The sequence below is a fragment of the Bos indicus x Bos taurus genome, chromosome X, assembly GCF_003369695.1.
Source record: "Bos indicus x Bos taurus breed Angus x Brahman F1 hybrid chromosome X, Bos_hybrid_MaternalHap_v2.0, whole genome shotgun sequence".
Taxonomy (NCBI): domain Eukaryota; kingdom Metazoa; phylum Chordata; class Mammalia; order Artiodactyla; family Bovidae; genus Bos; species Bos indicus x Bos taurus.
The window spans coordinates 92,658,461-92,686,050 of NC_040105.1; the positions used below are offsets into that span (position 1 = coordinate 92,658,461).

The 27,590-nt window shown below is 36.8% G+C and overlaps 1 protein-coding gene across 2 annotated transcripts in view; it reads left to right on the forward strand.

The window, feature by feature from the left end:
* IL1RAPL2 (interleukin 1 receptor accessory protein like 2) overlaps positions 1-26,775 on the forward strand; it is a 1,456,614-nt gene extending 1,429,839 nt beyond the window's left edge. For both annotated transcript variants that reach the window (XM_027533545.1, XM_027533546.1), the window contains 3 exons: positions 5,000-5,143; positions 11,314-11,484; positions 23,997-26,775. In XM_027533545.1, coding sequence (XP_027389346.1) covers positions 5,000-5,143; positions 11,314-11,484; positions 23,997-24,694 — 1,013 coding nt within the window. In that variant the 3' untranslated portion in view covers positions 24,695-26,775. The remainder of the gene's footprint in view (positions 1-4,999; positions 5,144-11,313; positions 11,485-23,996) is intronic.
* The last annotated feature ends 815 nt before the right edge of the window (positions 26,776-27,590 follow it).

The window sequence follows — 27,590 nt, forward strand, 5'->3', positions numbered from 1 at the left end:
AACTCATGTCTAATATGCAGTTAATAGTGTCAGCCTTTCTCAAAGCAAGATGCCCCTTACCTATGTATGCATCTTCTACCTGCATTTACTAACCTAGCACTTCCTCACTCTCTGACAAACTGTTTGCCAGTAAGTACAAGGAACTTTTTAGTAAGAAATTCATTCTAAGTGCTTTGAGTAGCCAAGATTCTTAACTTAGTGCTAGGGAAATTCTGATGATTCTATTTTCTCTGGGTATGCTCCCTTTACCACAGACACATACCAATGAATCTCTCTTTCTCTTCATTCCTAGTGCTACTGCCTTACCCTGAATCCCCAACCTGTATAGGAAACCCTCATGTGGGATCTCCTAACCTGCTTCCCAAATTATGAGCAAGCTCAGAACATTTCCAGCCCCTTGACTTCAACTGCTGTTAGTCCTATCTTATGTTGTCTGATCTTCACATTCAAAGTGAAGAACTGGTTGGGTTCAAATTAAGAAGGTTACAAAGAACTATACTTGTACTTTGGGTGCCTAGAAAAAGTTACAGTCACGTAAATATTTCCTGTTCTGGCTATCTCTATCCTTGTGAAGTGTATACATGACACAGTCCAAATAAAATGACTTTCACCTTCTCAGTCAGGGAAATGTCCCTGGAAGTATAGATCCTGCTGAGATGGAAAGTGACAATTGAAAACAGAAGACAAAAGAAAAGCCAGGTGTCATCTGGTTGATGGCAATTCTGCCCTCTGATTATAGGATACATGTTTCCTTTTTAATGTGACTGCCTGGGCTGAATCAAAGAATGCTGGCTGAATCTCAGGATCTAGATCCACAGTTTTCAATGTAAACAGCCATCATTAGATAATATATTTCAAAGATATTTTTATAAAATGGACCCCAAAACCAAAAGGATACTTTTCACACCATAGCTTTCTTCCATAAGTTTACTGCTAAAAAAGGTGTCTGCTACTTGGGAGCACAAATTGTTCCTGCTGCTGAAGTTTTCCATCTACCTAATAGCAACTCTACTCTGTAAATAACACAGAAATTGCTGAAAAAAATCCCATTAAGTGACTTTGAAAACAGTTCAAAGCTGTTCTGACCAGAGAGACACTGAGGGAGAGAGACAGAGTTCATAAAAAATTACAACATTAAATGAACATTTTGCAACAGGAAAAACATGTTGAATCAAGACAATCAATAATCTAAGATCAAAGAGAATTCAGTTTTCAGAGTAAACCAAAGAAAATCATGTTGCCCTTTCAATTTAACACTAGCTATTAAAAATGCATAATTGATGTAACATGCTAAGAAAACAAGTGAAGATTATGATATTGCAGCCCCACAGAGGTCTCATAAGCAAGCTTGCCTTATCACCCACACAGAGGCTGGTAGTGGTTCCTAGGGAGTCACTTTCTATAGGGAAGGCAGGAGGCAGAGCTAATATGACATAGGATTGTTTTTTATCTGAAGTTTTGTGACTTAATTTTCCAAATGACCACCTCTTACAGCAGGCAGGATAGAGATAGATTCCAATTTTCTGTCCCTCCTCATATGAGGCCCTTCATAATTATAGTTATTGTAACATATTTGTCTCTCAAAGCAGCTTCACTGCCTTTTTTTCCCCCATCCTCCCCCTCTTCCTACTCAAAAAGTATAACATCTTATTTCTTATATTTCTTCTGAGTGACTCTCCTGACTGGCTATGCTGTCTCTGGCCACTAACATCTCCTCCCTTACTCCACCTCCTTTAAAATACCAAATTCTCTATTTCCCCATGAAACCTAAAACCTGTTCTCATATGCTGGACTCCAAGGAGCAATATGTGAACCATGAACTTCCAGATGTTCAAGCTGGATTTAGAAAAGGCAGAGGAACCAGAGATCAAATTGCCAACATCCATTGGATCATCAAAAAAGCAAGAGAGTTCCAGAAAAACATGTCTTTCTGCTTTATTGACTATGCCAAAGCCTTTGACTCTGTGGATCACAATAAACTGTGGAAAATTCTGAAAGAGATGGGAATACCAGACTTCCTGACCTGCCTCCTGAGAAATCTATATGCAGGTCAGGAAGCAAGAATTAGAACTGGACATGGAACAACAGACTGGTTCTGAATAGGAAAAGGAGTACGTCAAGGCTGTATATTGTCACCCTGCTTATTTAACTTATATGCAGAGTACATCATGAGAGATGCTGGGCTCGAGGAAACACAAGCTGGAATCAAGATTGCCGAGAGAAATATCAATAACCTCAGATATGCAGATGACACCACCCTTATGGCAGAAAGTGAAGAAGAACTAAAGAGACTCTTGATGAAAGTGAAAGAGGAGTGAAAAAGTTGGCTTAAAGCTCAACATGCAGAAAACTAAGATTATGGCATCCAGTCCCATCACTTCATGGGAAATAGATGGGAAAACAGTGGAAACAGTGTCAAACTTTATTTTTGGGGGCTCCAAAATCACTGCAGATGGTGACTGCAGCCATGAAGTTAAAAGACGCTTACTCCTTGGAAGGAAACTTATGACCAACCTAGACAGCATGTTAAAAAGCAGAGACATTACTTTGCCAACAAAGGTCCATCTAGTCAAGGCTATGGTTTTTCCAGTAGTAATGTATGGATGTGAGAGTTGGACTATAAAGAAAGCTGAGCACCAAAGAATTGATGCTTTTGAACTGTGGTGTTGGAGAAGACTCTTGAGAGTCCCTTCAGAGATCCAGCCAGTCCATCCTAAAGATCAGTCCTGGGTGTTCATTGGAAGGACTGATGCTGAAACTGAAACTCCAATGCTTTGGCCACCTGATGTGAAGATCTGACTGATTTGAAAAGACCCTGATACTGGGAAAGATTGAAGGCAGGAGGAGAAGGGGACAACAGAGGATGAGATGGTAGGATGGCATCACCGACTCAATGGAGATGAGTTTGAGTAGACTCCGGGAGTTGGTGATATACAGGGATCCCATGTGTCCATGGGATCACAAAGAGTCGGACACGACTGAGCAACTGAACTGAACTGAACTGAAGGAGCTCCTTGTTTCTTTCTGGTATAGCTACAGAATTCTTCAGTACCCTTCAATAACCTGCTTGAGATCTGTAAGCCCTAGCATTCTGCCTGGCAATTGTAGTTTAGCTTCTTTCCTCAAAATGTAAAGGACAGAAGGAGCCAAAGTTCACTGCAAATCATATGTTTTTGAGAAGTATTGCCAACAGTTCTATGGAAGAACAAAGAAAAGGCTTTTCACTGACAGTTTCCAGGATGGAGCTTACAAAACTGTGGTGTAGTAAAAAGAACCTTAAATTTGAAATTAAAATATCTGTTTTCAGGTCTACTTTTTAACTATAAGACCTTGAGTAAGTGAACAAACTGCTGAGTCAGATTCATTAATGAATTTGGATCAGTAATTCCTGCCCTAACAGATTACTTAGAGAATAGATGGTAGACTAGTAGAAAGTTTTTCTATAATATACATTACTTGTAATATATATTATATACATTTATCTTTTTTCTTTTTTTTACAATGAACCTAATTTATCTTAAACAATAAGCCTATATAGAGATAAGAGACAATCTCGGGGAAATACGGATGATTGATGATCTTCTTGTCAAGAGACCTTCAATAATGGCAGTCTGTCATGGTCATCAATTTGATTTTGGCCAGAATTGATGCATCCAGGGAGGCTGATTGATGCCCAGGAAACTCATAAACAACTGATGTACAAACCAAAATGCCATTTCCTTTTTCAGTTTGTAGTTACATGGTAAGCTGAATTAATAATAAAAGACTCACTTGGCAATTATGAGATTAGATTAAAGGGAACTTAGCTCATTATATGGAGAAGGAAATGGCAACCCACTCCAGTGTTCTTACCTGGAGGATCCCAGGGATGGCAGAGCCTGGTGGGCCGCCATCTATGGGGTCGCAGAGAGTCGGACACGACTGAAGCGACTTAGCAGCAGCAGCAGCAGCAGCTCATTACAAGGTAAGTTTACCTGTGTTCTGTTGAGAACAATGAATTTCCCTGTACCAAAGTGGAAAATGTCTCTGGTCTGGCGTCTTTCAGATTCAGCAGTTCTCCTCTGGACATTTCTGAATTTATATTCTAAATTCTTCTCTGACTTCCCCTTTCTCTGAATCCATGATACTATCTCCTCTTTTGATGATACACCCTAGATTTTGTAATATCACTAATTAAGCTACGGGTAAGTCACTGTTCTCTGAGCCTGGGGTATATTAAGTCTCTTTCCATTATGTATTGATTTAAATTTTCCAACTGTCACAGTTCTAGGGGTGCCCCACTGGAACAACCTAAGGCTGCTATCAGGTACCCTTGTGTTGGCTGAATAGGCCAAGTGATTAGCCTGGATTTCTTATGCTCTTTTAGCCCCACTGGGCATATTATATTGCATATAAATTATAGTCATTTATTCAATTAAGTAGGAAAAATGGATAAGCTAATTTCGCCTGCCTACCTTCTATTGGGTTATGTTCTACCAAGGTTAAATGAAATAGTTAAATCCTGCAAGCTCATTAGCTTTTATTTGATTCTGAGAATAATTTTATGATTCTGTTCTCCTGTAGAAGAATAGGGCCTGTGGCCTAAGAAGTATTAGATGGTAATCGTCCTTTGCCAAAAGATAATTTCACAGAAACAACAAAATATTGGACATGAACCCAGTAAAAGGCAACTCTAATAGTTTCCTGAAATACACTTCAAGCAAAAGTATACATGTGAGATATAGATGTGTTCAAAACAAAGTGCCAGAGACTATTTTTTTTTTTTTCAGATAAACTTATCACTTTCAACAGTAAAATTTCTCAAGTATTTAGAAGAGAGTTAATTTGATAAAAATTGATTTACACAAATGTATCAAGAACACATCTACTTACTGCACTTATCAAGAATCTTTTGTAAAGAAAAACACAATGGGCTGTACATTTTAGACACTAGAAATATTGGAAGTTCCTCAGTATTGATGATTTAATTACCTTTTCCGGTTTATTTTATTTGTTCCAGATTTAATCTACAAAATTGAGCTTGCAGGAGGCCTGGGAGCAATCTTCCTCCTCCTTGTACTGCTTGTGATCATCTACAAATGCTACAATATTGAATTAATGCTCTTCTACCGACAGCATTTTGGAGGTGATGAAATTGCAGATGGTAAGCTATCTTTTGTTGTTCAAGTTCAATTAAAAAGCATGAATTTGTGATTATGTAAGAGAATATCCCTATTCCTAGGAGATACATGATGAAAAATTTAAAGTTAAAAGGCTATGACTAATGCAATTTACCCTCAAATAATTCAGAAAACAATGCTTTTAATCTATCAAGAAGGAGAGCAAAGGTAATAAAATACTGACAATAGATGAACCTGGGTAAAGGATATATGGGTATTCTTTAAAATCATTTTATTTCTTGAAATTATTTTTTAAAAATAGTTGAACAAGGAGATATTAGTTGGTCAGGAGATCAACCAATGCTGTCAATGCCCTTTCCCTTACTAAGAAACAACTTAACCAATTTCATTTTTTTCTCTAGAAAATTCAAATTTAGGTACAGATCATATTTAGCTCTTCCTGGCATCAAAGAAAACCCAAATTATTTAAGAAACATATTAATAGCCATAGAGATACTCAATTTAAAGCTAATAGTACATCTGGACCCACATATTTTGTGTGATTTTGTAACACAATTCTCAAAGGTGACTTTAAAGGAAAAAAATTCTGACTGTAGCTTATAATTTTCTTATGTTTTCCATTCATGGCTTGTGGAAATCTTATAAATGAGATATTAGCAAAACATTGTACTGAGCCTGTTTCTTTGAACATTCAAAAATGAGTTAATTTTTCAAAAGAACAAACTACCATACTTCACAATCAAACTAATAAGAAATCATGACATATCACTCCTTATGCATAAATCTTCACCAGCAAACTACTATAAGCCTTGGGAAATGTGTGTATGGAATGCCCAAGGTAAGCCAAGATGAAAAAAGAAGTCCAATTGTAAGTCATTACTTTAAAAAGCCAAATTTAAATCTTAGTTTTCATTGTACTAGAATAATGAAAGTTAGAGCTTTTGTTTTGTTTTGAGATCCTCAAAGGAGAAGAGTTTATGATTTTGTTTTATTTTTATAGTGATAGGAGAAGGGCAGAGTGGTGATGGTAACATCAAAATTTTTAAGGAACCTTTGATATTGGTCTTATTGTTACTGTTATGTGAACAATGATATGAGTATGTTCTAATTGACTTCTATAATTTTGCAGTAAATTAGAGAAATGCTGTTTGATGAATACATGTGCATGCTTATTATCAAAGTGTTTTCACCTAATGATTGTAGCACCTATTTAAAAGTATCACAGGCCCTTATTCAGATATATCTTTAAAATGAGAAATTAGAGCCTGTTCTGACCATGATTATAAGCTCCAACAATATGTATGAAAATGTAGTCAGTTACCTTCAGTTTCTGTATACAATAATTAATACTGGAAAATCTGACTTTTTAACTTGTACACATAAAATAATGAGATGAAATATGCTATTGGGGAAAATTTCACTGTTTTCCAAGTGCCAACGAATGGCTAAATGGAGATGGCAATTAAGAGTGTTAAAGATGCATTGTCTATATGAAAGTACATGAAAGGGAGTCTGCTGTGATTCATTTGCTTTAGGTCATGATTACAAGCAATTTGTTAAAACTTTCTGTAAGTGAGGTGATATAATTTATTAAGTTTATCTGAAATAATTACTTTCATAATCCATATTCAATAATCCAAACTAACTGATCAGTTGTAGTATGTATTTGTAAGATTAAATTCATACTAATATCATAGGTTGCATCCATATCTTCAGTATTGCCCAAGTGACCAAAGATGACAAGTAATCTAGAGCATTTTGGTCAGAGAATTGAGTGTATTGATTCCAAACCAATTATTTTAGGGAAAAAATGCAATGGTGGGGGACTTCAAGGGTTTTCAGCTGGAAGGAAAATTAAAATAGTTTACATGGAACTTGGACCGTAAACACACAATCTCTGTACTAGTTGAATGGAATACTAAAAAGTCAGCAGGTATACAGTGAGGATGAATAAATGAATATTAAAGGCCTTTTAGATATATCCAGTTTCATGATGCCAAATGTCAGCTAGACCGCCTATTGAATTTTTCATTTCTTTATTTAAATATTTTGACATCTCAAAGACACATCATAGTTTTACCCATGTTCATGCTTTCTGTTTGATTCATATCCATAGTAGCATTTCCTGAAAGTCGTTATAAAATGCCATATTTTTAATAAAATAAAATCTACTTTGACTTCTTAAACATCTTTGATATAATTAATTTCATTTCAATTCATCAATGCTTGCTTAATTTATTTGACCTTTGAATTATGCAGTCATTAAATACTTCAGTTCAGTTCAGTTCAGTCGCTCAGTTGTGTCAGACTCTTCGCAACCCCATGAATCACATCACACCAGGCCTCCCTGTCCATCACCAACTCCCGGAGTTCACCCAGACTCAGGTCCATCGAGTCAGTGATGCCATCCAGCCATCTCATCCTCTGTTGTCCCCTTCTCCTCCTGCCCCCAATCCCTCCCAGCATCAGAGTCTTTTCCAATGAGTCAACTCTTCGCATGAGGTGGCCAAAGTACTGGAGTTTCAGCTTCAGCATCATTCCCTCCAAAGAAATCCCAGGGCTGATCTCCTTCAGAATGGATTGGTTGGATCTCCTTGCAGTCCAAGGGACTCTCAAGTGTCTTCTCCAACACCACAGTTCAAAAGCATCAATTCTTAGGCACTCAGCTTTCTTCACAGTCCAACTCTCACATCCATACATGACCACAGGAAAAACCATAGCCTTGACTAGACGGACCTTTGTTGGCAAAGTAATGTCTCTGCTTTTCAATATGCTATCTAGTGTCTACTATGTACCAAGCACCATGAATGATGTATTTACTTACATATTAAATATATTCTTCATCTGGATTAATCCTATACATACACACACTGGTAGTATAGTAACCATTGGGGACATAGTAATCCACAAAGTTACACAGTCTTTGCACTTTAGAAGCTAAAGGATTTAGTACTATTTTTAGCAGAGGCCCAGAAGAACTGCACTGTAAACAGGAACCACTTGCTGATGGTGAACAGGATTAAAATGAAATTTTAAAATGGGAGGGACAGTGTGACAACAGAAAAATTCTTCCACAGACAATTTGTTTCCCTTCATCATAACTTCTCTCTTCATTGGGAATAACTGGCTCTCTCCTTTATAATGCGTTGTGGTTTTTTCTGGCTTCTCAGATGAGCATAGTCAGCATGATTTAATAAAGAGGAAGGCTCATTAGCCTCACATAACAAAGTGGTGTTGCTGAATGGCCATTCAGTTTTAAAACAATTTTTAGGATTTGCTGTTAACCTTTATTTGCATCGTGTCATATCATTGATATTGCTTTATCTGTCTTGCTCCTCTTTGTGAGCAACAGCTGTGGCTATTCATGAGGTTTTCTTGGCTGTCTACATAGAGCTGAAGTGCATTTTTTAAACTGTGGCATCTGTGTCACTGCTTGCTCACTAGCTGGCATTCTAGGCCTTCTGGGACATCTGACACAGTGGCTTTGAGAGCTCTCTTCCTGCTCTTGCCATTTACCATAAGCTCTTCACCTTTAGTTCATCTTAAAGGGACATAACTGAAACCAGGAGCAACCATTTTCCAAAGAATGATGTATTTCTAGAATGGTATGTACAATTTGTTATCCAGACATGTTGAGGGTTAACACAAAGACATCCATGTTCTTTGTCATGACTTGAGATATAGCAATATTTTTCTGAAAAAAAAGTCTTGATCCCTGGGAGAAGGAAATAGCAATCCACTCCAGTATTCTTGCCTGGGAAACCTCATGGACAGAGGAGCCTGGTGGGCTACAGTCCATAGCGTCTCAAAGAATTGGACATGGCTTGGTAACTAAACAACAACAAAAACACCACCTATATTAGTGTATAGGTGAAGCAAGTAAGGATAGGACCAGGAATACGGAGATTAGGCATAGTTGGAGGGCAAATCATCATAGTCTGGACAAGCAATGGGGTAAGAGTCTAGAAGTTCTGGCCAGATGGGCAAAGAGTCAGGTAGTCATAGTGGATGGCTAGCTCATAGTAGATGCCCAACAAAAAACATTGCTGAATGAATTAATAAGTAGTTGAATTTCAAGAGGTTTGTGAGTTAGAGTTATCAAAGTCAGAGGAAACTAGGGTCTAGTCTGACATTATGGAGTTTGAGGCAGCAACACCATCTATCAAGAAAGATGAAATACATTCTGCTCATAGAAATGGATCTGTTTGTCCTTTGGCCTATTTTATTCTTACAGCTGTGTATCATCAGCAACTCTCAGTCCCAGGTGAGTAATTATAGCTGGAGAAAGTCAAGGGCCTGCAGGTGCATCCTGAGCCTGATTGGAACAGGGGCAGAGGTGCTAGGATTACCAGGAGGTTCTTATATTAGCATTGCTTGTGAACATTCTCACTTCCAAGTGGTGTTTTATGCATAACAGTGGAATGTGCCTCATTTGTAAGCCAAATGATCTCAACTACTGGGGCAGTCCTCCATGTGCATGTGTTCCTAAGCAATCAAGTAACCCAACCAAGGCTCACACAAGTCTTTTCTAGCTAGAGGACAGGCTAAAGGGAAGCCTCCTGGCTTCAAGCACCATCTTAATATAAATAACTAGAGTTCCTTTCATGTGGGGGTAGTGAAGCCTGGAACCTTACTAGAATTAGAACAATATAATCCTGACTCAGTTATCACTAAAATAGTCAAAGGGGTCCTGTGTGCTTCTTACCATAGGGTATTTGCTGTTATTGTTTGGTTTCTAAATCATGTCCAACACTTTTGCAACCCCATGGACCATAGCCCGCAAGGCTCCTCTGTCCATAGGATTCTCCAGGCAAGAATACTGTAGTGGGTTGCCATTTCCCTCTCCAAGAATACTGGAGTGTGTTGACACACCCTCCTCCAGGGGATCTTCCCAACCCAGGGATTGAACCCAAGTCTCCTACACTGCCAGGCAAATTCTTTACCACTGAGCCACCTTGGAACCCATAGGATATTTATATCTCCTTATGTGCCTATCATGTATACCTCTTTCAGCAGTTAGAACCAAATTATTAATGGTATAAGGAAAATGAGTGGCTGCTTCATTCTGTAAAGTATATTTTGGTCAGGTTTTAACTATAATCTAATCAGGTTTGTTTTAATGGAAAATATTTCTGTGCTTTAGAAACAAAATCTGAAATGTTTTCTGGTCTTTTAAAATTATTTGCAAGTAACTAGGTTTAATAGTTTCTAAATACTAATAGTTCCATATGAGTCTAGACTCACCACATTAAAATTTTTTCTATAAATAAGGGAATTTTAAAAACCACTATAACTTTTCTAGTGTGTCCCTTCTAAAACCAGTGGGGACTTTGAGTGGCTGTATTCATTAATAAAATCAGGGAAAAACTCTGTGTGTATATACACATACATACACATACACATTTTCTCTTTGGGGAGACTGGCTCTGAGCCAATACAGCAAAGGAGGAAAAAATACATTCTTAAAGCACAGTTAACTCTGACTAAATGGGTGAAAGGAAAACCTAATTTGGCAATATTGGAAGGATGTATGTTTTTAAACAAAGGCTTCTTTTGGAAGTTTGTATCAAATTAGTTGGCCATGGATTGAACAAGAATAACAGGCAATGCACTTGTATAAAACCCAGCTGCTGTCTCTAATATTTGGTAATGAACTGCATTTTGTATATGACGATGACGACAGTAACCAACTGGAAGTATGGCATGTGTTGCAAGTAGAGTCTCCAGGAGTGAGGCTAGATTATTTCGATCTTCCACACTCCAGGGCCCAGCCTCTTTTGGATCTCTTACACATATTTGTGCAAACAAGGTATAGTCTGTGACCAAGTAACAGAGCCAAGCCAACTGGCACAGAAAGAGTTAAGATTCATGACTTTGGTTTATGTAGTCCTTCATTCAAACACACTGAGCTAATCATTCACAACAAAAGTTACAAATAAATCTCTTTTATTCTGTCAAAACTCTATGTTGCCCATTGCATAGCAATTTCAGTTCATATCCCGTGACTATAACTGGATTGTGTTGAAATATACTAGGTTTCTTACGGCATGACACGTGACTTATTTTTTCTAATTGTTAATGATGGTTATTAATTATACTGCTTATTCTAGCCTGTTAATTATTACAGATATTTAGTACTGAAAGAGAACCTACTAATCCTACATACAACCCTTTTGTTTTTCTTTGTATCTAAGACAACAAGGAATATGATGCCTATCTCTCTTACACAAAAGTGGACCAAGATACTTTAGACTGTGACAACCCTGAAGAAGAGCAATTTGCTCTTGAAATACTGCCAGATGTGCTGGAAAAACACTATGGATATAAACTATTCATCCCAGAAAGGGACCTGATTCCAAGTGGAAGTAAGTACTTTTGAGTTTTGTATTTTAAAAGTTTGGTTTCACTTAAGAAGTTATATGGAGACTTCAAATGTCAGAGCCAAGAATTTAGATTTTTCTTACAGGAGATTTTATTAAATTCAAAATTTTCCCCAATGACTGTGTTATGACTTTCTAGCATCCAAAAATTTTTAAAGGCACTCTCACCTATATTTTAGGTATGCTTTAAAAATTGTGATTTAATTGTACATTTTATTATATTGCCTTAGTGCTCTTAGAAAAGTGAAGATCCTTTAAAATTGTATAAGTCAGATCTTTTTTTTTGCATTTCAGATTTTCAATGCATTTCAGTTCCAAAACTGATCTTCTGTCATTGTTTCTACTTATACCTACAATCATTGTCACTAATAACTCTGAATTTAAGACTTGATACTCATTTCCAGATTTACAGAAAAATCCACTTTTAAAAAAACATAACTGAAAGACACACGTACCCAAATGTTCACTGCAGCACTATTTACAATAGCTAGCACATGGAAGCAACCTAGATGTCCATCAACAGATGAATGGAAAAAGCAGCTGTGGTACATAGACACAATGGCATATTATTTAGCCATTAAAAGGAATGCATTTGACTCGGTTCTAATATGGTAGATATTATACAGAGTGAAGTAAGTCAGAAAAAGAAAAACAAATATCATATATTGACTCATATACATGGAATCTAGAAAGACGGTACTGATGAACCTCTCTGCTTGGCAGCAGTGGAGACACAAACATAGAGGACAGACTTGTGGACACAGAGGGGGAAGGAGAAAGTGGGACAAATTTAGAGAGTAACATTGAAACATATATGTTACCACATGTAAATCAGATAGCCAGTGGAAATTTGCTGTATGATGCAGGGACACAACCAAGATGGGTGGGAGAGGGTGGGAGGTGGGAGGGAGGTCGAAGGGGAGAGGGCATACAGATACCTATGGCTGATTCATGTTGACGTATGAAAGAAACCAACACAATATTGTAAAGCAATTATCCTCCAATTAAAAAATAAATAAATAAAATTTTAAAATGTATATGAGGCCATGGGATATGGCACCTCACTGTGTATTTAAATTCTTTTTAAGAAGTTCTAGACTATGGGGAGGGCTTGAGTGCCACTTTTCAATTATGCTACATATTGAAAGTTATATTTGAGTTTTGAGAATAAATTCAGGTTCAAGTAAAAAATATACTTTTTTCCTTTTACTGTTCAGAGTATAGTACATGGTAGTATAAGATAAATACAGAAAAGATATGGCCCCTACCCTCAAAGAGCTTAAAATGTCACTGCAGGAAACTAAAAGTGCTAGAATTAGTTTGCATGTATATATGAACATCCCTGGGAAGAGGAAATTAAACTGTAACCACAAATCAGAATATGGTAATTTATACACAAGGGATAACAAAATTAAAAAGCTTATATTTTCAGTACTTGACTGTATATAGAATATTTTCAGATACATTGTTTCATTCCATCCTTAAGAGCAGGCACTATTATCTTCATCTTACAGATGAGGAAATAAGACCTGAAAGAAATCCAGTATCAGTCAGCTGGCAAATGGTAGAGATGGAATTAGAACCTAGATCTATTTGGTTCTCACTCCTCTAGATCATTATTTATCCCTCAATAATGTTAATTCAAGCGATCAGAAGTCCACCATGGTCACTAGCTGGCAAGAAACAAATTGAAACAACTAAGGTTTGGTTGTTCATCACTTTTTCTCAGTGTGCATATGTATATGTTTGGGTTTGCACGTTGAGTATGCACACTTACACATTCATAGAAAGAAACCAGACAATATTTACTGGTACACTACTTTCAACAAATGTAAGACTTCCTCAGATTTCTTGCCTTAGTCCTCACCTCTTTTCTTTTCTGTAATTTCCTTCATTTTCATGACTTGATTCTTTGGTGTCTCTCTCCCAAATCCAGTGTCCATTTGTATCTTTTCCATGATGACTTCCACCATTCTAGTATAGGCCCTAATCAACTCATTCCTCAATGCCTATTACTGTTTGCCTTCCCTATTTTTCCTCTCATCCATCTAGTCCCACTAATATGTATACCTCCTTCATCATGTCTCTCCCCTATTCAACAATCATATGCTTCACCATTTCTTACAGGATTAAATCTACTAACCCTTAGCTAAACACGTCTACAGTCTAGTGCCAGCCCAGATTTATCTCCTAAATTTTTCTCCTACCATTTCCCTTACCCATTCCCATACTCTAGCCAAACTATGCCTTTCATGTACATTGTATGTCCTTGCAATGCTTTTGTTCATGTTAGTCTTCTATACCTTTGCAAATCCTATTTATCCTCTCCATATCACTGCCTCTGTGAAAACTCCATAATGATTTCTCTAACTCTAGAGTACATGGGGTATAATCACTTGCTTGACTCTAAATTTTGTATTTCTGTGATATTTTGTATTATTTTTGTATGTAGCTTTCTACCTATGTATGTCTTATCTTCTCAGTGAGATCATAAGCTCCATGAGGGCAGGGACTGTCTCTCATTCATCTATATACTCCTGTTATAATCTAACAGAATATCTGAGCTCAGTAGATGCTAAATAGATGCTTGCTGATTTTGTTTTAATAGTGTTGGTTTAAGACAAGAGGAAATGAAATAAATAAAAGTTTTAATATTTTCATGACAGTATCTTGAAAGGCCTTTTAAACAAGTGAATAAGAAAGCTAAAAAGGAGCTTTCTGCTGAAAGAAAATGTAATTCACAGGAATAGTCTCAGTTCTAATGTGTATTTTTTCCGATATTATAAAGAATATCTACAAGAGATTGAGGTTTATCATTAGTGAAATATCAAAAATATCCCCTTAGTATTTTTTGTTTAATTCATTAGATTACTACGTATTTTTTGCATTTTTTGCCAAGAGCATCTTGTTAACTATCAAAATTCTGCAACATCAATTTTTAGATAGTGTCTTAAATTATATTCAGATAATAGCATTACCAAAGTGGAATTTATATTCTATGTCGAGTCACCTTCAGTAGGATTCAGTGTGGATTCAATTTCTGCCTTATTGCATTACAAATTTGTTGGCGCCACAATAGTAGTCTTTATCAACCCCACTAAGTGACTTAAAAATGTCACCCTTCACGTCTGAACATGTCAACTTTGATTATCTTTCTTCTGACCCAGAAAGCAATACTTCAACATTGTGCACATCAGGAAAAGAAATAGGGACAACTTGGAACACAGGTGAACCACTTTACCTGAGACTCAATAGAGGACTCCTGCTTATTATATAAAGAGGCACCTAGTGTGCATGGGTCAGACTGAGACCCATGAGACCCAGACTGAGATCATGAGAGTAAGAGAGATGCATCCGCAAATTATATTTTATTCATTCTCTCAGTTTATTTTGATAACTTGACAGGTCAATTGAATCAACATGCTGTGTTAATTTAGCCAAACAGGTGGTAGAATATTGTATACCTCAATGAGTCAGCTAGTTGATTGGCGAAATTGATTAGTTGTTTTGGTGTATCATACACAGGCCTGAATGTCCTCCTTGACCATGGGATATGAGGCTTATACAAGTCATATTTCCTAGCACGAAAGTACAAGATTTTAACTGAGGACTGTAATACACAACATAAGGGATAATAGGAGGTTGTTGCCTTATTTATTCTGGCATGTAAAGAACTTAATATAAAAATACCCAAGATGATGTTATTAGGATGAAGAGAGATTTTATAGTCCATAGAAGATCATTTTAATTTTTTGAGATGATACAACAATTAAACTAAGCAGGGAGTTGGGTCCTGGGTACTCAGTGGTACATAGGAAGGCTGCTTTTACAAGTAAGGGACAACTATGCAGTTTTCAGATGCAACCACTGGAGGGTGTTTGATTTTAATCCTTCCTTCCTGAATGAGAAAATTCATGTTCTCTGAATTCCGATTTGCGAGTGTAACCTGCAGAAGTTCTTAAAAAGGCCCTTTGACAATTTTTCCTTTCCATCAACATTTCAGAGCTGGCTGAGCAGTCACCATGTCACGATTAACGAGTTTTTCCTTGGCATTTTTAGCACGCATTCAGGAAGTCAATGAAGTATATGAATAATATACTTGATTTACACATGAATGACAGAGTAGAACATTTTGGACTTAGTGTATATGTGTTATTAAAGAAGCTTCTATGGTCTGTAGTCACAGCCATTGGTACAGATTTAACAGGTTATGCTATATAAATATAGACACATTCCTGTGGGGGGGCACTAGTTACAATATTATAAGCTGTGTTTGTCCCTCACATCTCATTTAAAACATGTTGACCCAAGACTGCTCCTTCCTCTAAAAACTAGCAGTGAGGCCTTTGAGGATTGTAAAAGCAGACTTCATAATATCATTCTTGACCTACAACAATAATTTTCTATGAATCAAACTAATGAAATTTTTTACATAAACCCATTCATGTTTAATACCTTCCTTTTTGATGTATCTTCAGTTTCTTTTTCACCACTCTCATGGTATTTCAACTCAACCTCATCAACACACAAATCTCTCCAATGCATATGGTTTCAAAAGTACATGAATGTGTCTCCCTTACCTTATCTCCCCCTCCTCCTCCCTCTCTCCTCCCCACCACCCACACACGTGACCATGAGTTCTCAGAAAGCTTGAATGTAAAGATGTCACTTTCCAAGGTGAAGTGCATGTAATTGTACCCTCCTTGCATGCCCTACTAGGGAAGTGTCCTTTGGCCATCATGAACCATCACAGATGGGAAGATCTGACACAAATATTTTTCCTAAATGCTAAAACTAGAAGTCTTTAAATCTGGACATTATTTTCCTGGCAGTGACCTACCTTTCCATTCTTGAGCCTGTGGCCAGAATCTTCCTTATGTTTTCTCAGGTTTGGTGCCTGAATGTGGCAAGAATTCCTACTTTCCAGTAAAAGTTTGGTCTGTCTCTTCCCAGGCTAGAAACATCTGTAGTAGAATAGCAAAAGCAATTTTGTTGCCAACAGGCATCTGAATGTCAGAAGTGACAGGCAACCAAAAGCAAGCCAGATAGAAAACACCCTACTCAAACTGCCTAGAGACACAAACTTGAGAAGTAGAGATTTTCTCACCCGTGCAGCTGCTGGGTTTTGTGGTGTAAAGTACTATACACAGAGCACATTGTGTTCATGGGGCCTAGTGGATCCTTTAGGAATGAACAGATGTGCTCTGAAGCTGACATGTGACCAACAGAACCCAGCTGTGCAGTTGAGATTCTGAGATTGGGGACATTTTTGGATGAGTACCATTTAGGCTTTTGAGTCCATCTTATCTCTGTTTCTGCAGAGATTAGAAAACATAAAAATATAAAAGTTTTTCAACTGATCAAATGGAGAAAATAGCATTCTAAGACTAAAAGTAGAAGCAACCAAATCCTGTAGCTTTTGTTTGCCTTTTAAGAGAAAGTGAGCAGGATCCTGAAGAGTACATGTGAAATACTTAAAAACAATTATAAACTGAGCTAATTCTGGCTGAAGCTTTAGAAAAATCTATAGATGATTAAGTGGACATGAAAGAGAAAAAAGCCTTTCAAAAGCTTTTAGCTCAGTTTCCTCTTCTACCCATAGGAAGACTATGGGGATCTCTATGTGAGTTATTCCTGCATTATTTCACCAGAGAAAGACATTAGTGAATGAAAAATATTATCATACATATGGTTGATCAGCCATGTCTGTTGAAATTATATTTATGAATTTGGCTTCAAATATCAAATTGTCTTTCCATTTTTTTTCATGCTCAATTTTCTGTTTCTCTCACTCAAGAATCCTAGGACTCCTTCAGTAATTTAAGGTAAAAATGATTATGTCTGATTACATTCTTGCATTTGCTAGACCTTCCTCACTATTCTAACCTTCAGTTCTTTAATGGCCATGTGATTGTGCTGACATTGAAATGACAAATGACTGGAGAATACATCTGGTGTCAGATGATCCCTAGTCGCTTCTGAAGTGAGGCATGCAAAAAAATTTTTGTACATGGATCTGTAACTACTCATTGCCAATAGTTTCTCTAATAGCTGGACATACTGGACATCATTCAAGTAAATTGTCCTTGGGGAGTAATAAAATCCTTTTCCAGGCAATCTGACGTCTGTGACCTAAAAAGTGTGAGGCAGGGGTGAAATGCACAATCATGGAAATTTAACACATTGTATACAATTTACTCACATGGAATAAAATTATATATGCCCACCAACCCCTTCATGTTAGAGTCTAGAGAGAGAGAACTGTAAACTGTATCCAATATGACCAGCAAAGTACTGTGGTCAATGGACTGAGGTTTTTCATTCAAAGTTTGAGGTAAAGGAAGCCTCTGTTGTGTAGAATTTCAAACAGAGCATCTACTTTTGGGGAAGCACAGAAAACAGACACCTTAAAAAAAGAGTTGAAGGCCAAGATAAAATTGTCTTAAGTACCAAAGGAACCACAGAAAATACTATATAAGCAGCAAGTTGTCTTTTTCCATATTTATCAAGACTGCACTGATTAGAATGACAAATCTACAGATTTTAGGGCATGAGGTTAAAAGAGAAAAGGAGGGGAAGGACATTTTGCGGACTCTCTGTTTGCTACTCTCCACATTTTCTTTATTTCAGTATCCTCTGAATGTGTTCCATTACCTACCTCTATTCTCAGTGAAGAGGTAAAGAGGAAAGCAAAAGAATTCAGAAATATGGACAACATTCCAGAGTAGATTCTGCCCAGCATCATGCCTTCCTGTCCATCCATTTATGAAACACAAAAGCAAAGGATTCATTACCAAAAATGCAGCTTCCAAAGTCAAAACTAAATACATCATGGTTTCCTGCACTCACAAAGACTCAACAAATCCATGTTAACTGTTGATCAGCTTACTAATCAGAATCAATTAGAACCCTTACAATAGTCAATAGAAAACAAAAATCCTGCCAAAAATAATTTTATCCCTATGAACTATGAACTATCAAGTCAAGGACTTGGAGGAGGGGGCAGGGAAGGTTTTTGTAGGGCAAGTAATATTACACACTGTTTAGAAAGCCCCCTGCTCCCCTCACACACACCTGGCTAAATACAAAAATTTGTAGCCTCAATCTCTGTGGCAGACAACACAGACAGATTCTTACATCTGCCAGAGGCAGAAGCAAGACCCGAAAATTTTCACATCAGCCAAGATAAAGAGTGAGGTTGTCAACCTGTGTAACTCTTTCAATAAGTTAGTATTAAGCATCATTATTTTAAATGTAGGTAGTATTTTCAGTGAGACTACATTATAAAGTACCTCACTGTATGCCTCTGTTTATACCAGAGGTCTAATAACTTTTTCCAAATATATAGTGCTGAATAATACATTTTTTTTCCTTTGATACATGTGAAACCTATATTATTTTTGCTGGTTTCTCCCCACCAGTTATAGGAGTGGATCCATCTCAGTCACAGTCCGAAACCGTCTTGTTTTTAAGTTTTGATATATGAATCTATAGGTTTAATAAATATCATTGCTGATAGCTATTTGTTATGTAATATTCACTAAAATTAGTAGAATGTTATCAATTTTGACACATCCTATCTCACCCTAATGATTTGTCTGTTTAACTGATTTTGGATATACATAGCTGTGAGTATAAGCCTACCAAGATTCTATTGTTTGAACCTGATTAAGTAATAAATTATGCTTTTACCTACAGACTAAGTACTTGTCTTTTAATTTTTAATATGCCTACTACCCCTGATAATGATTCTGACATAAGCAGCAGTGTCAACACAAAAATAATTAATAAAAAAATATATATATTAAAAAAATAAATTAAAAACATAATTTATAATTAATTAGTTTGATAAATCAAATGGTTAGTAGGTAGTAGCAAGACCACATAGAAATTTATGCATAAGAGTGTTTTCTCCTTGTGCTTCTGCCTATATCCAGAGTAGATTTAAAGCCTGGCATTTAGGAGTACTGAGTTCTTTGGAAAAAGTATACACACCCCATTAGAAGAAACTTCTTGGGGCTGCCATTATATTCTTCCTGATTCTACTTTGTACTTTTATTTCTTCTTTCAGTTTACTTTTTTGCTTTGATTAAAAGTGTCCTGTTTTCAACTTTTGTAGATTGAATCCTACTTTTCTAAATATACTGGAATTTTGGTTTATACAACTGCCCATTTTTTTCTTTACAAAACTGTGAAGAGCACAAATAGGTTAAGTGTAATAGCTTTGTTTCATATCTACTGTGGTTTCATAAGCCTTGTTTAGAGAAGCAGAAGTCTCTCAGATACAGCCACCCATAGTTTATTCTGTCATTGTTAAGTTACTTCAAAATTTGCAAAGAAATAACTTAATGTCCTTTCATTTAAGGGATGTTTTATATTTTTATGTGGAAAAAATAGTCTTTTAAGGGATTCCTGCTACTTGGTTGCTAAATTTGCCTGAACAAGTCAGGGCAAGATTTACCAAGTATTCATGTGTGCTGTGAATTTAGGAATTAAAAAAAAAAAAAAAAAAAACACATTTCTTTATTATCTCTTCATGGTAAGAAACTTTTTAAAATGGCTCCTGAAGGATTCTAACATGTCTCACACAAAACCACAGCCCTACCATGGCAAACACCACTGCCTGTCAGGGACTACACTAGCTGTGGACCAGCAATGCCTTAATTTGATACCTGATTTCTGCTTAGTTTATTTGGAACTTTTCCAAACCTAAACATCCTGATTGGTCTCTAATTTAGGGGTGGCAACCTTTCTCTGTAAAGGTTCAGAGAATAAATATTTTAGGCTTTGTGGGTCATATATGGTCTCTGTTGCATCATATTCTTATTTTTTTTAACCCTGTAAAATGTTTTAAAAAGTCATTCTTAGCTCACAGGCCATACAAAAACAGGGTATGGTCCTAATGGATCAGGCTCCAATTCACAGTCATTGTATGCAGATATGCAGCTCCAGGGGTTGGGGAAAATTCTTTGGTACACTTGCTGCATAGGAACCAGCAACAACTCCCTGGATAAAGATTAGCAAGTAAAAACTATTGTTAACTCTACCTGTTGGGTCCCTTGCTAATTAAGTATTCTTTTCATGATGCCTAGTTCCTTGTTTTTCCCAAAGATACAGAAAGCAAAGATTTAGGAAGGAAGGGAGAAACAGGGCAAAGAGAGGTAAGCAAAAGAGGAAGGGAGAGTAAGAAGGGGAATTGAGAAAAAAAAAGCAAAGAAGGAGGTAAAAGGACAGGAGAGACAGGACAGGAAAAGGAAAAAAAAATGAAAGGGTGAAAGAAAGAGGAGCAAATGGGTAAGAAAAAGAAAAAACATAGAGAGAAAAACAGAGAGAGCAAGCCAGAATATGGAAGTGAGGGCCCAGTTTCTCCTTCTTTTCCTTAGAGCCAGACAGCTCTTAGAGGCACCTCCCCAAACTGCTTTCAAATATTGAGATTGCTGCCCAGCCACTGATCAGCATCCCAAGAAGTGAAATGTGGGCTTCACATCTGAAAACTTCCACTTGGTTTTTCACCAAGTGAAATGGAACACGAAATTCGGGGCCCAAGAAAGTGGCTTGTGTTTTCTTTGGGACACTTGGGCTGTGTCTACCCAGGGAAAATTTAGATGTACTGACTGACTGACTCCAGTGCATATGATTAATGTATATATAGGGCAAACCAGGATAATTCAGACCTTTTTTTCTTCCAGAGCAGGTTTTCAGCTGGAATTATCTGGATGGTTGCCTCAACTCTCCACTAAGCTTTGCCAGGATAAGCAGAGCCAGTGTAGTATGCTGGAGAAAGGGACCACTCCCTCTCTCCAAGGTTCTCTTCAACACTCACACCCCGTGCAGCTGAGTGTAGTGGGATTCCTCTTGACAGGCATTCCTTCTGGGGGCAAATGCAAATTCTGCCTAATTAATCTCACAGAAGCCCCTCAAACCCTAAATGTTGCATTCTGCTTAACTGTCAAATGACAAAGTATAATAGACAAGTGAAGGGGGAGAACCATATTAATGGGGCAAAAATTGTATCCTGTTCCCTCCCCCAACAGAGAAAAAGGATAGTAAAGCCAAAGCCTGTGCGTGTGCGAGTGTGCTCAGTCATTTCTGGGGACTCTTTGCGACCCCATAGACTGTAGCCCCTGAGGCTCCTCTGTCCATGGGATTTTCCAGGCAAGAATACTAGAGTAGGTTGCCATTTCCTTCTCTAGGGGATCTTCCCAACCCAGGGATTGAATCCCCATCTCTTGCGTCTCCTGCATTGGCAGGCAGGTCCTTTACCACTGAGCCACTTGGGAAGCCCACAGTCAAAGCCTATGACATCCCAATCAAATTTATTTGTGTGTGTATTGTTTCTCTTATGACTGTGAATGCTTGAGCTGTCATTTTCTTTAAGTAGATAGAAATCTGTATAGCTGTTCCTTTTGTTTTTTTAAAATATAGTTAAAAAGTAAATTAAGCTACATCCCAACACATAGAAATAGTGTTGTTCATATAGGTATCATTTCTGTGACAAATGTGCTCATGACAAAGTTGTACAGATAAATTTTTAAGAATTAAATGTAAAGCTACAATTAATGAGGGAGGAATACTACTTGGGATAACCCCTCAGTAAATCATTTTGTAAAGAATTCTGTAAAAATAACAATTAACTCATACATAATCTGATAAAATTGTGTTTTCATGGACTCCTGCACTTATACCATGATTCTGGCTTGGGTTTTTGTTTTGTTTGGAGGAAAGGTGAAAAGAATAATGGGAAAGATGCATGATAGTTTATTTTACTGTATCTTACAGATTCAACCTCTAATGATGAAGCTTCCCACATAACTTCTTTCTTTTTGGGAGCAGAAAGAAAGGAAGAAAATGAAGAGTCAGAGCTGTTGATACATTGGGATAATATTTTTCCACTCTATTGAAACTTTCTACCTTTCCTTCCATTGTTTCACCAGTTCTATAAATGACAGAGTGATAAATTCCCCATTGCTACTTATGTGGTGTTTTTGTTTTGTTTTCATTTTTACTTTTTGCAGATTTCAATGCTGTTTTTTAAAACATAATCTCTAAAATAAAATTCTGGAGGGGTTAATTTTAATAAAATTCTTAAGGGGTTCCCTCCCCACTTAGAAGTTGCCTTATCACCTCAGATACAGTCTCTGTAACTAGTGCATGAGAAAGTCCTGAAATGTATTAAGTAAAAAGCAAAACAGCAGTTAACAACAATTTGTTAAATGGGCAATTCTCTGTGTACCTCTCAAAAAGTTGTTTATCTGTAGGGTGTAGAGAGAGTTTGCTCTTTTTCACTTGTGAAAGTGTTCTTGCTGCCAAACGGTAGAAATAAAACCCTGGGAAAGAGAAATCATCTGTAAAAATATGCATCTGTAAAATAAGTTTCTCTTTTCAAATGACTTGCACTGAGCTGCTTGGTGGCCCCACACTATGTACTGGACGTGACACCCTGAAAGCAGTCTGTAACCTTGGGCAGATTTGTAGTGACAAATGTTGCTATGCTTCTGTAAGCACTGCTTCTGCTAGAGGGCACTGTACATTAGACAAGGCCTCGTGCTCTGCTTAGTAAAGACAGCTCGCTGTTACAGCACCTGTGTCCAAGTCTCCATTTGTTAACACATGTGTGTGTTTCCCTTTTTGGCGGATAAGGCTTTGGGAAGCCTGGTTGCAAAAGGATTATTCCATGGGATAAACAAACCTAGAGTTAGTTGAGTGCTTTTCTACTAGGAAAAGACCATAACTTATTCACCTTACTTTCAGAATTTTCCCACAAAGTAGAGCAAAGACTTCTCAGTTGATAGACTCCTCCTCCTATACTGACCGTTCCACACCATCCCCCATGCTCCAACTCCACCCCTCACTCCTCCTCTGAACAAAGAGCAGCTGGTTCAAATTAAACTCATGGACACACACACACCACTTCCCTATCTCCATGTTTGAAGAACAAAATGGAGAAACTAAGGTTGCAAATAACAGAAGATATTCTGAGAAACAAGCTATGATTTTAGAAGAGATTTTCCACCATCTCTTTCATAATTATCTTTGAAGTATAATGTAATATATATAAATTATGTACATAGACCCCTCTACTTGTTTAGTAGTTGGAAACTGAAGGAAAAGCAAACCAAACCCATAAACACAGTGACCTTCATTAAAAGGCTCCATTTCTCTCTTCATCAACCCACTGATTGTTCACTTAGAATATTAGCCTGAAGGCTTATCTTGAATTAAATGATTCAGTAAATAAAAATAACTGAAATACACCTAAGCTCTGAAGAAGTCAGTTTATATTAGCTAAAACACTGTAAGTAATGGTGAGGGGAAAGAAAAGTATTAGAATTTTTTTTTTTTTAGGCAATAAGCTTTCTGAGTGTGCAATACAAGAAAAGAAAAAGTGATGTACCTTAGTGAAAGACTGCATCTTTGCTATACTAGAATGCAAACCTACTGCTTTAAAGACTGGGAATGTCTTTGTTTTACTCTTTCTCTCTTTCTGTGATTTGTAGCCTACGTTGAAGATCTCACAAGATGTGTTGAGCAAAGCAGAAGACTTATTATCGTGCTAACTCCAGACTATATTCTCAGACGAGGATGGAGTATTTTCGAATTGGAAAGCAGACTCCATAATATGTTAGTCAGTGGAGAAATCAAAGTGATTTTGATTGAATGTACAGAATTAAAAGGAAAGGTGAATTGCCAGGAGGTGGAATCACTAAAACGCAGCATCAAAGTTCTGTCCCTGATCAAGTGGAAGGGACCCAAGAGCAGCAAATTAAATTCTAAGTTTTGGAAGCACTTAGTATATGAAATGCCCACCAAGAAAAAAGAAATGCTTTCTCGGTGCCATGTTCTGGACTCTGCAGAACAAGGACTTTTTGGAGAGCTGCAGCCTATACCCTCTATTGCCATGACCAATACCTCGGCCTCTCTGGTGTCATCTCAAGCTGATCTCCCGGATTTCCACCATTCAGATTCGATGCAAATGAGGCATTGTTGCAGAGGTTACAAACAGGAGATGCCAACCACCACCTTGCCAGTACCTTCCTTAGGCAACCACCACACTTACTGTAACCTGCCTCTGACACTACTCAATGGACAGCTACCCCTTAACAATGCCCTGAAAGATAACCAGGAATTTCATAGGAACAGTTCCCTGCTACCTTTATCATCCAAAGAGTATAGCTTCACCAGTGATATTTGGTAGTCGAAAATCTGAAGTCCTCTGAACAGCTATGTGTGCATACAAAATTTCTCCTATACCAAGCAAAAAGTACACCTAATAACATTGAGGTGCTGAAAAAGTGTTCAAAGAATACCGCACAGAAATCACTTTTGTATCTAATTTTTGTTTACATTTCCAGAATAGTGGGGGGATAGAAGGACCTGCTTTTGTAGTATAGTACCTTGTTCCAATGTACAGTTTTGATTTCTTCCTTAAAAGAAAACAATTTTAAATTCTATTGTTTTAGAGTAGATTTTATGATACTACTTAGACAGCAACTTTGGTAGGTAAGCTATGTTCCCCATATTTATGAATATTTCCGTATTCACATAGTATTTGAAAGAAGAAAAACTTAAAGACTTTAATTGAATTTGAAAATTCTGAACTAAGTTTAAGAGGAAACGAGAACTTTTATAGAGTAACTGAAAATCAGGAATTATCAAGAAAGAAGTGTTGAGACATCCCAACTGGAAGATTGTATGTAGAGGAAGATCAGTTAAGAAAAAAATGTGGTTGATACGTTTAGAACTTCTTCAACATAATGGACAACTTCTGTATACTAAATCAACAGTGCATGATGACAGCTTTTAGTTTTATTAGGCAAGCACATTTTCTGTAGGCAAACTGGTAGGTAGGTAAACAACGTGCATTTCTTAAGCAAATGAATAGATAGGCTGTTAGCTCTTTTAGAATGATGTTTAACAAACCGTATGGCTTTTTACCCTATTAACAAACTTTTACAAATTTGAAAACACATTTTAAGTTAGGCATTTTATTGTTTGCTAACAAATTGAGATTTGGATTTTTTCCAAATGATCTCTTGAGTTGCTATAAGTTTTACATGAAGATGCTCACATCTTCCTTTTTTGCAATACCGTTGGAGTCTGAATTTAAATAAATATTGACTGCAAGAGTCAGCAGTAGAAAAGAAGTTACACAACAATATTCACAGATGAAGTGCTAAACGATTCAAGTTTACTAGTGGTAGAGAAGCAATTGCAGTGATTCTCATCTGAAATGTAGTTGTGAAACAGACTGTTCTGAATATACACAATATCTGCTTGGCCATGTGTGCAAGGCTCCTTCAGAAGTATCTCTGTTCTTGGTGCTTCAAAGAGTATATTTTATAGACTAAACTTCTTCACCCTCACAAAGTGACTGTGATTGTACCATATCAGAAAATCCCTGTGAATATTCTAAAATCTTATGGATTTGCTGTAAGGAACGTGCCCCTATTCTAGTACTTATTGTGAATTACTTCTTTGTGTTATTTCCAGTGAACTTTGGTGTGCTGTCCACAAAGATTACTGTGGGGGTCAATTAATTAAGGTTCATTCTGGCATTTTGCGTATGGTTCTTAAATCATGTTTGGGGGCGAATATAAACAAGGACAAGTGTACACAGTGTGTAAAAATGAAGAATTTTCCCAGTCCTGGTAACTGTGAAACACAAATGTTTAAGAGAACATTAGGTAATATGTTTTTATTATTTATTTCAACCTCTCTACATGATTGATTCCCTATAATCCATGGGTTTTGTTCAAAGTACTTGTTTTTCTGTTGCTTTTCTATATCCAGATGCTCGGAAAATGCATTATGCACAAATAGTATGTTAAACCTTAGGAGTGATATACCTTCATTTCACACTGGGACAATTAGTTGCTCCTTTAAAAAGTAATGTTCAGCACATAGGTGTTTTATAGATACATTTTTTTCCACTGAGAAAGGTGATTTTGCTTCTGTAGAAACTATAGGTATTTCAAAATGGAAATTTATCAATTCTGAACTGTTTGCCAAGTGTTACAAAGTTGTATTTACTCTCATTGTTCTTTAATAATATGTGTAGTTACTAAGTTAATAACCTGCATGAAATAGTATATGTTTAAGTGACCAATTGTACTTTTTATTATTTTGTTTTTCACAGAAGTCTAGATTAATTCAAATAGAATGTTCAGTGGTATTTTTAAACTAATAGTTCTGTATTGAGCATGCCAGTTCTGAAAATATAACATGGGTCTCTCTGCTTCCTTTATTTACAATGATTAAACGTGGGTAGCAATTTGAGTTGGCTGGCCACAATGTGTCCTTTCACTACAAGTAGGTACTCAAAAACAGAGCATTCACACTTGTGTTAGGGAACTCGACAAGAAACCTTTTCTACCATTTTCAGGAACCAATGTGTACACTATCTATAAAAATTTATTTCTAGATGGCAATTCAAAATTCAATTTTCATCTGAGAATTTTTAAAAGATATAACCTGTATGGGCATAATAAGTATTTCGTCTAGAACATGATGCATTCTTCCAATTGCTTTCACAGAGGGAAACTTTTTCTTTTCAGTTTCTCACTGAAATGGATTTTGGAAATGTAGAAAAATACTGCTGCAACTAGTTTCTATACATTCACAACAAATTTATAAAGCTCATCCTTCAACAGTATACATAATTTTTAAAACTGAGGCTATTTTAAGGTGAAAACTCTGAAAATGTCACAAACTATGAGACAAATGAGAAATGCATGAAAACAATAGATACATAGGAAAACTGCATTAATAATAAGCAATGCCCAGGGGATGGACAACAGGTACATCGTTACAATTTAACAAAGGATGACATTTGACAGGTTTGGCAATCTACGTTCTCCAATACGACTATGGAGACTCTGAAAGAAATTTATAGAGGATTTTCAAGAGGACATGGAAATGAGTCATATCCTATAACTCTGTACAATATAGAAAATGGCTCGTGAGAAGGAAAGAAATTATGGCAAGAAAAAGGAGGACATTCCCTGACACTCTTGGTGGTTTGAAGGGCTTAGGTGAAAGCCAACTAATTTATTTAAAAATAAAATGCCAAAGGGCAGTTAATGCTTGAAAGC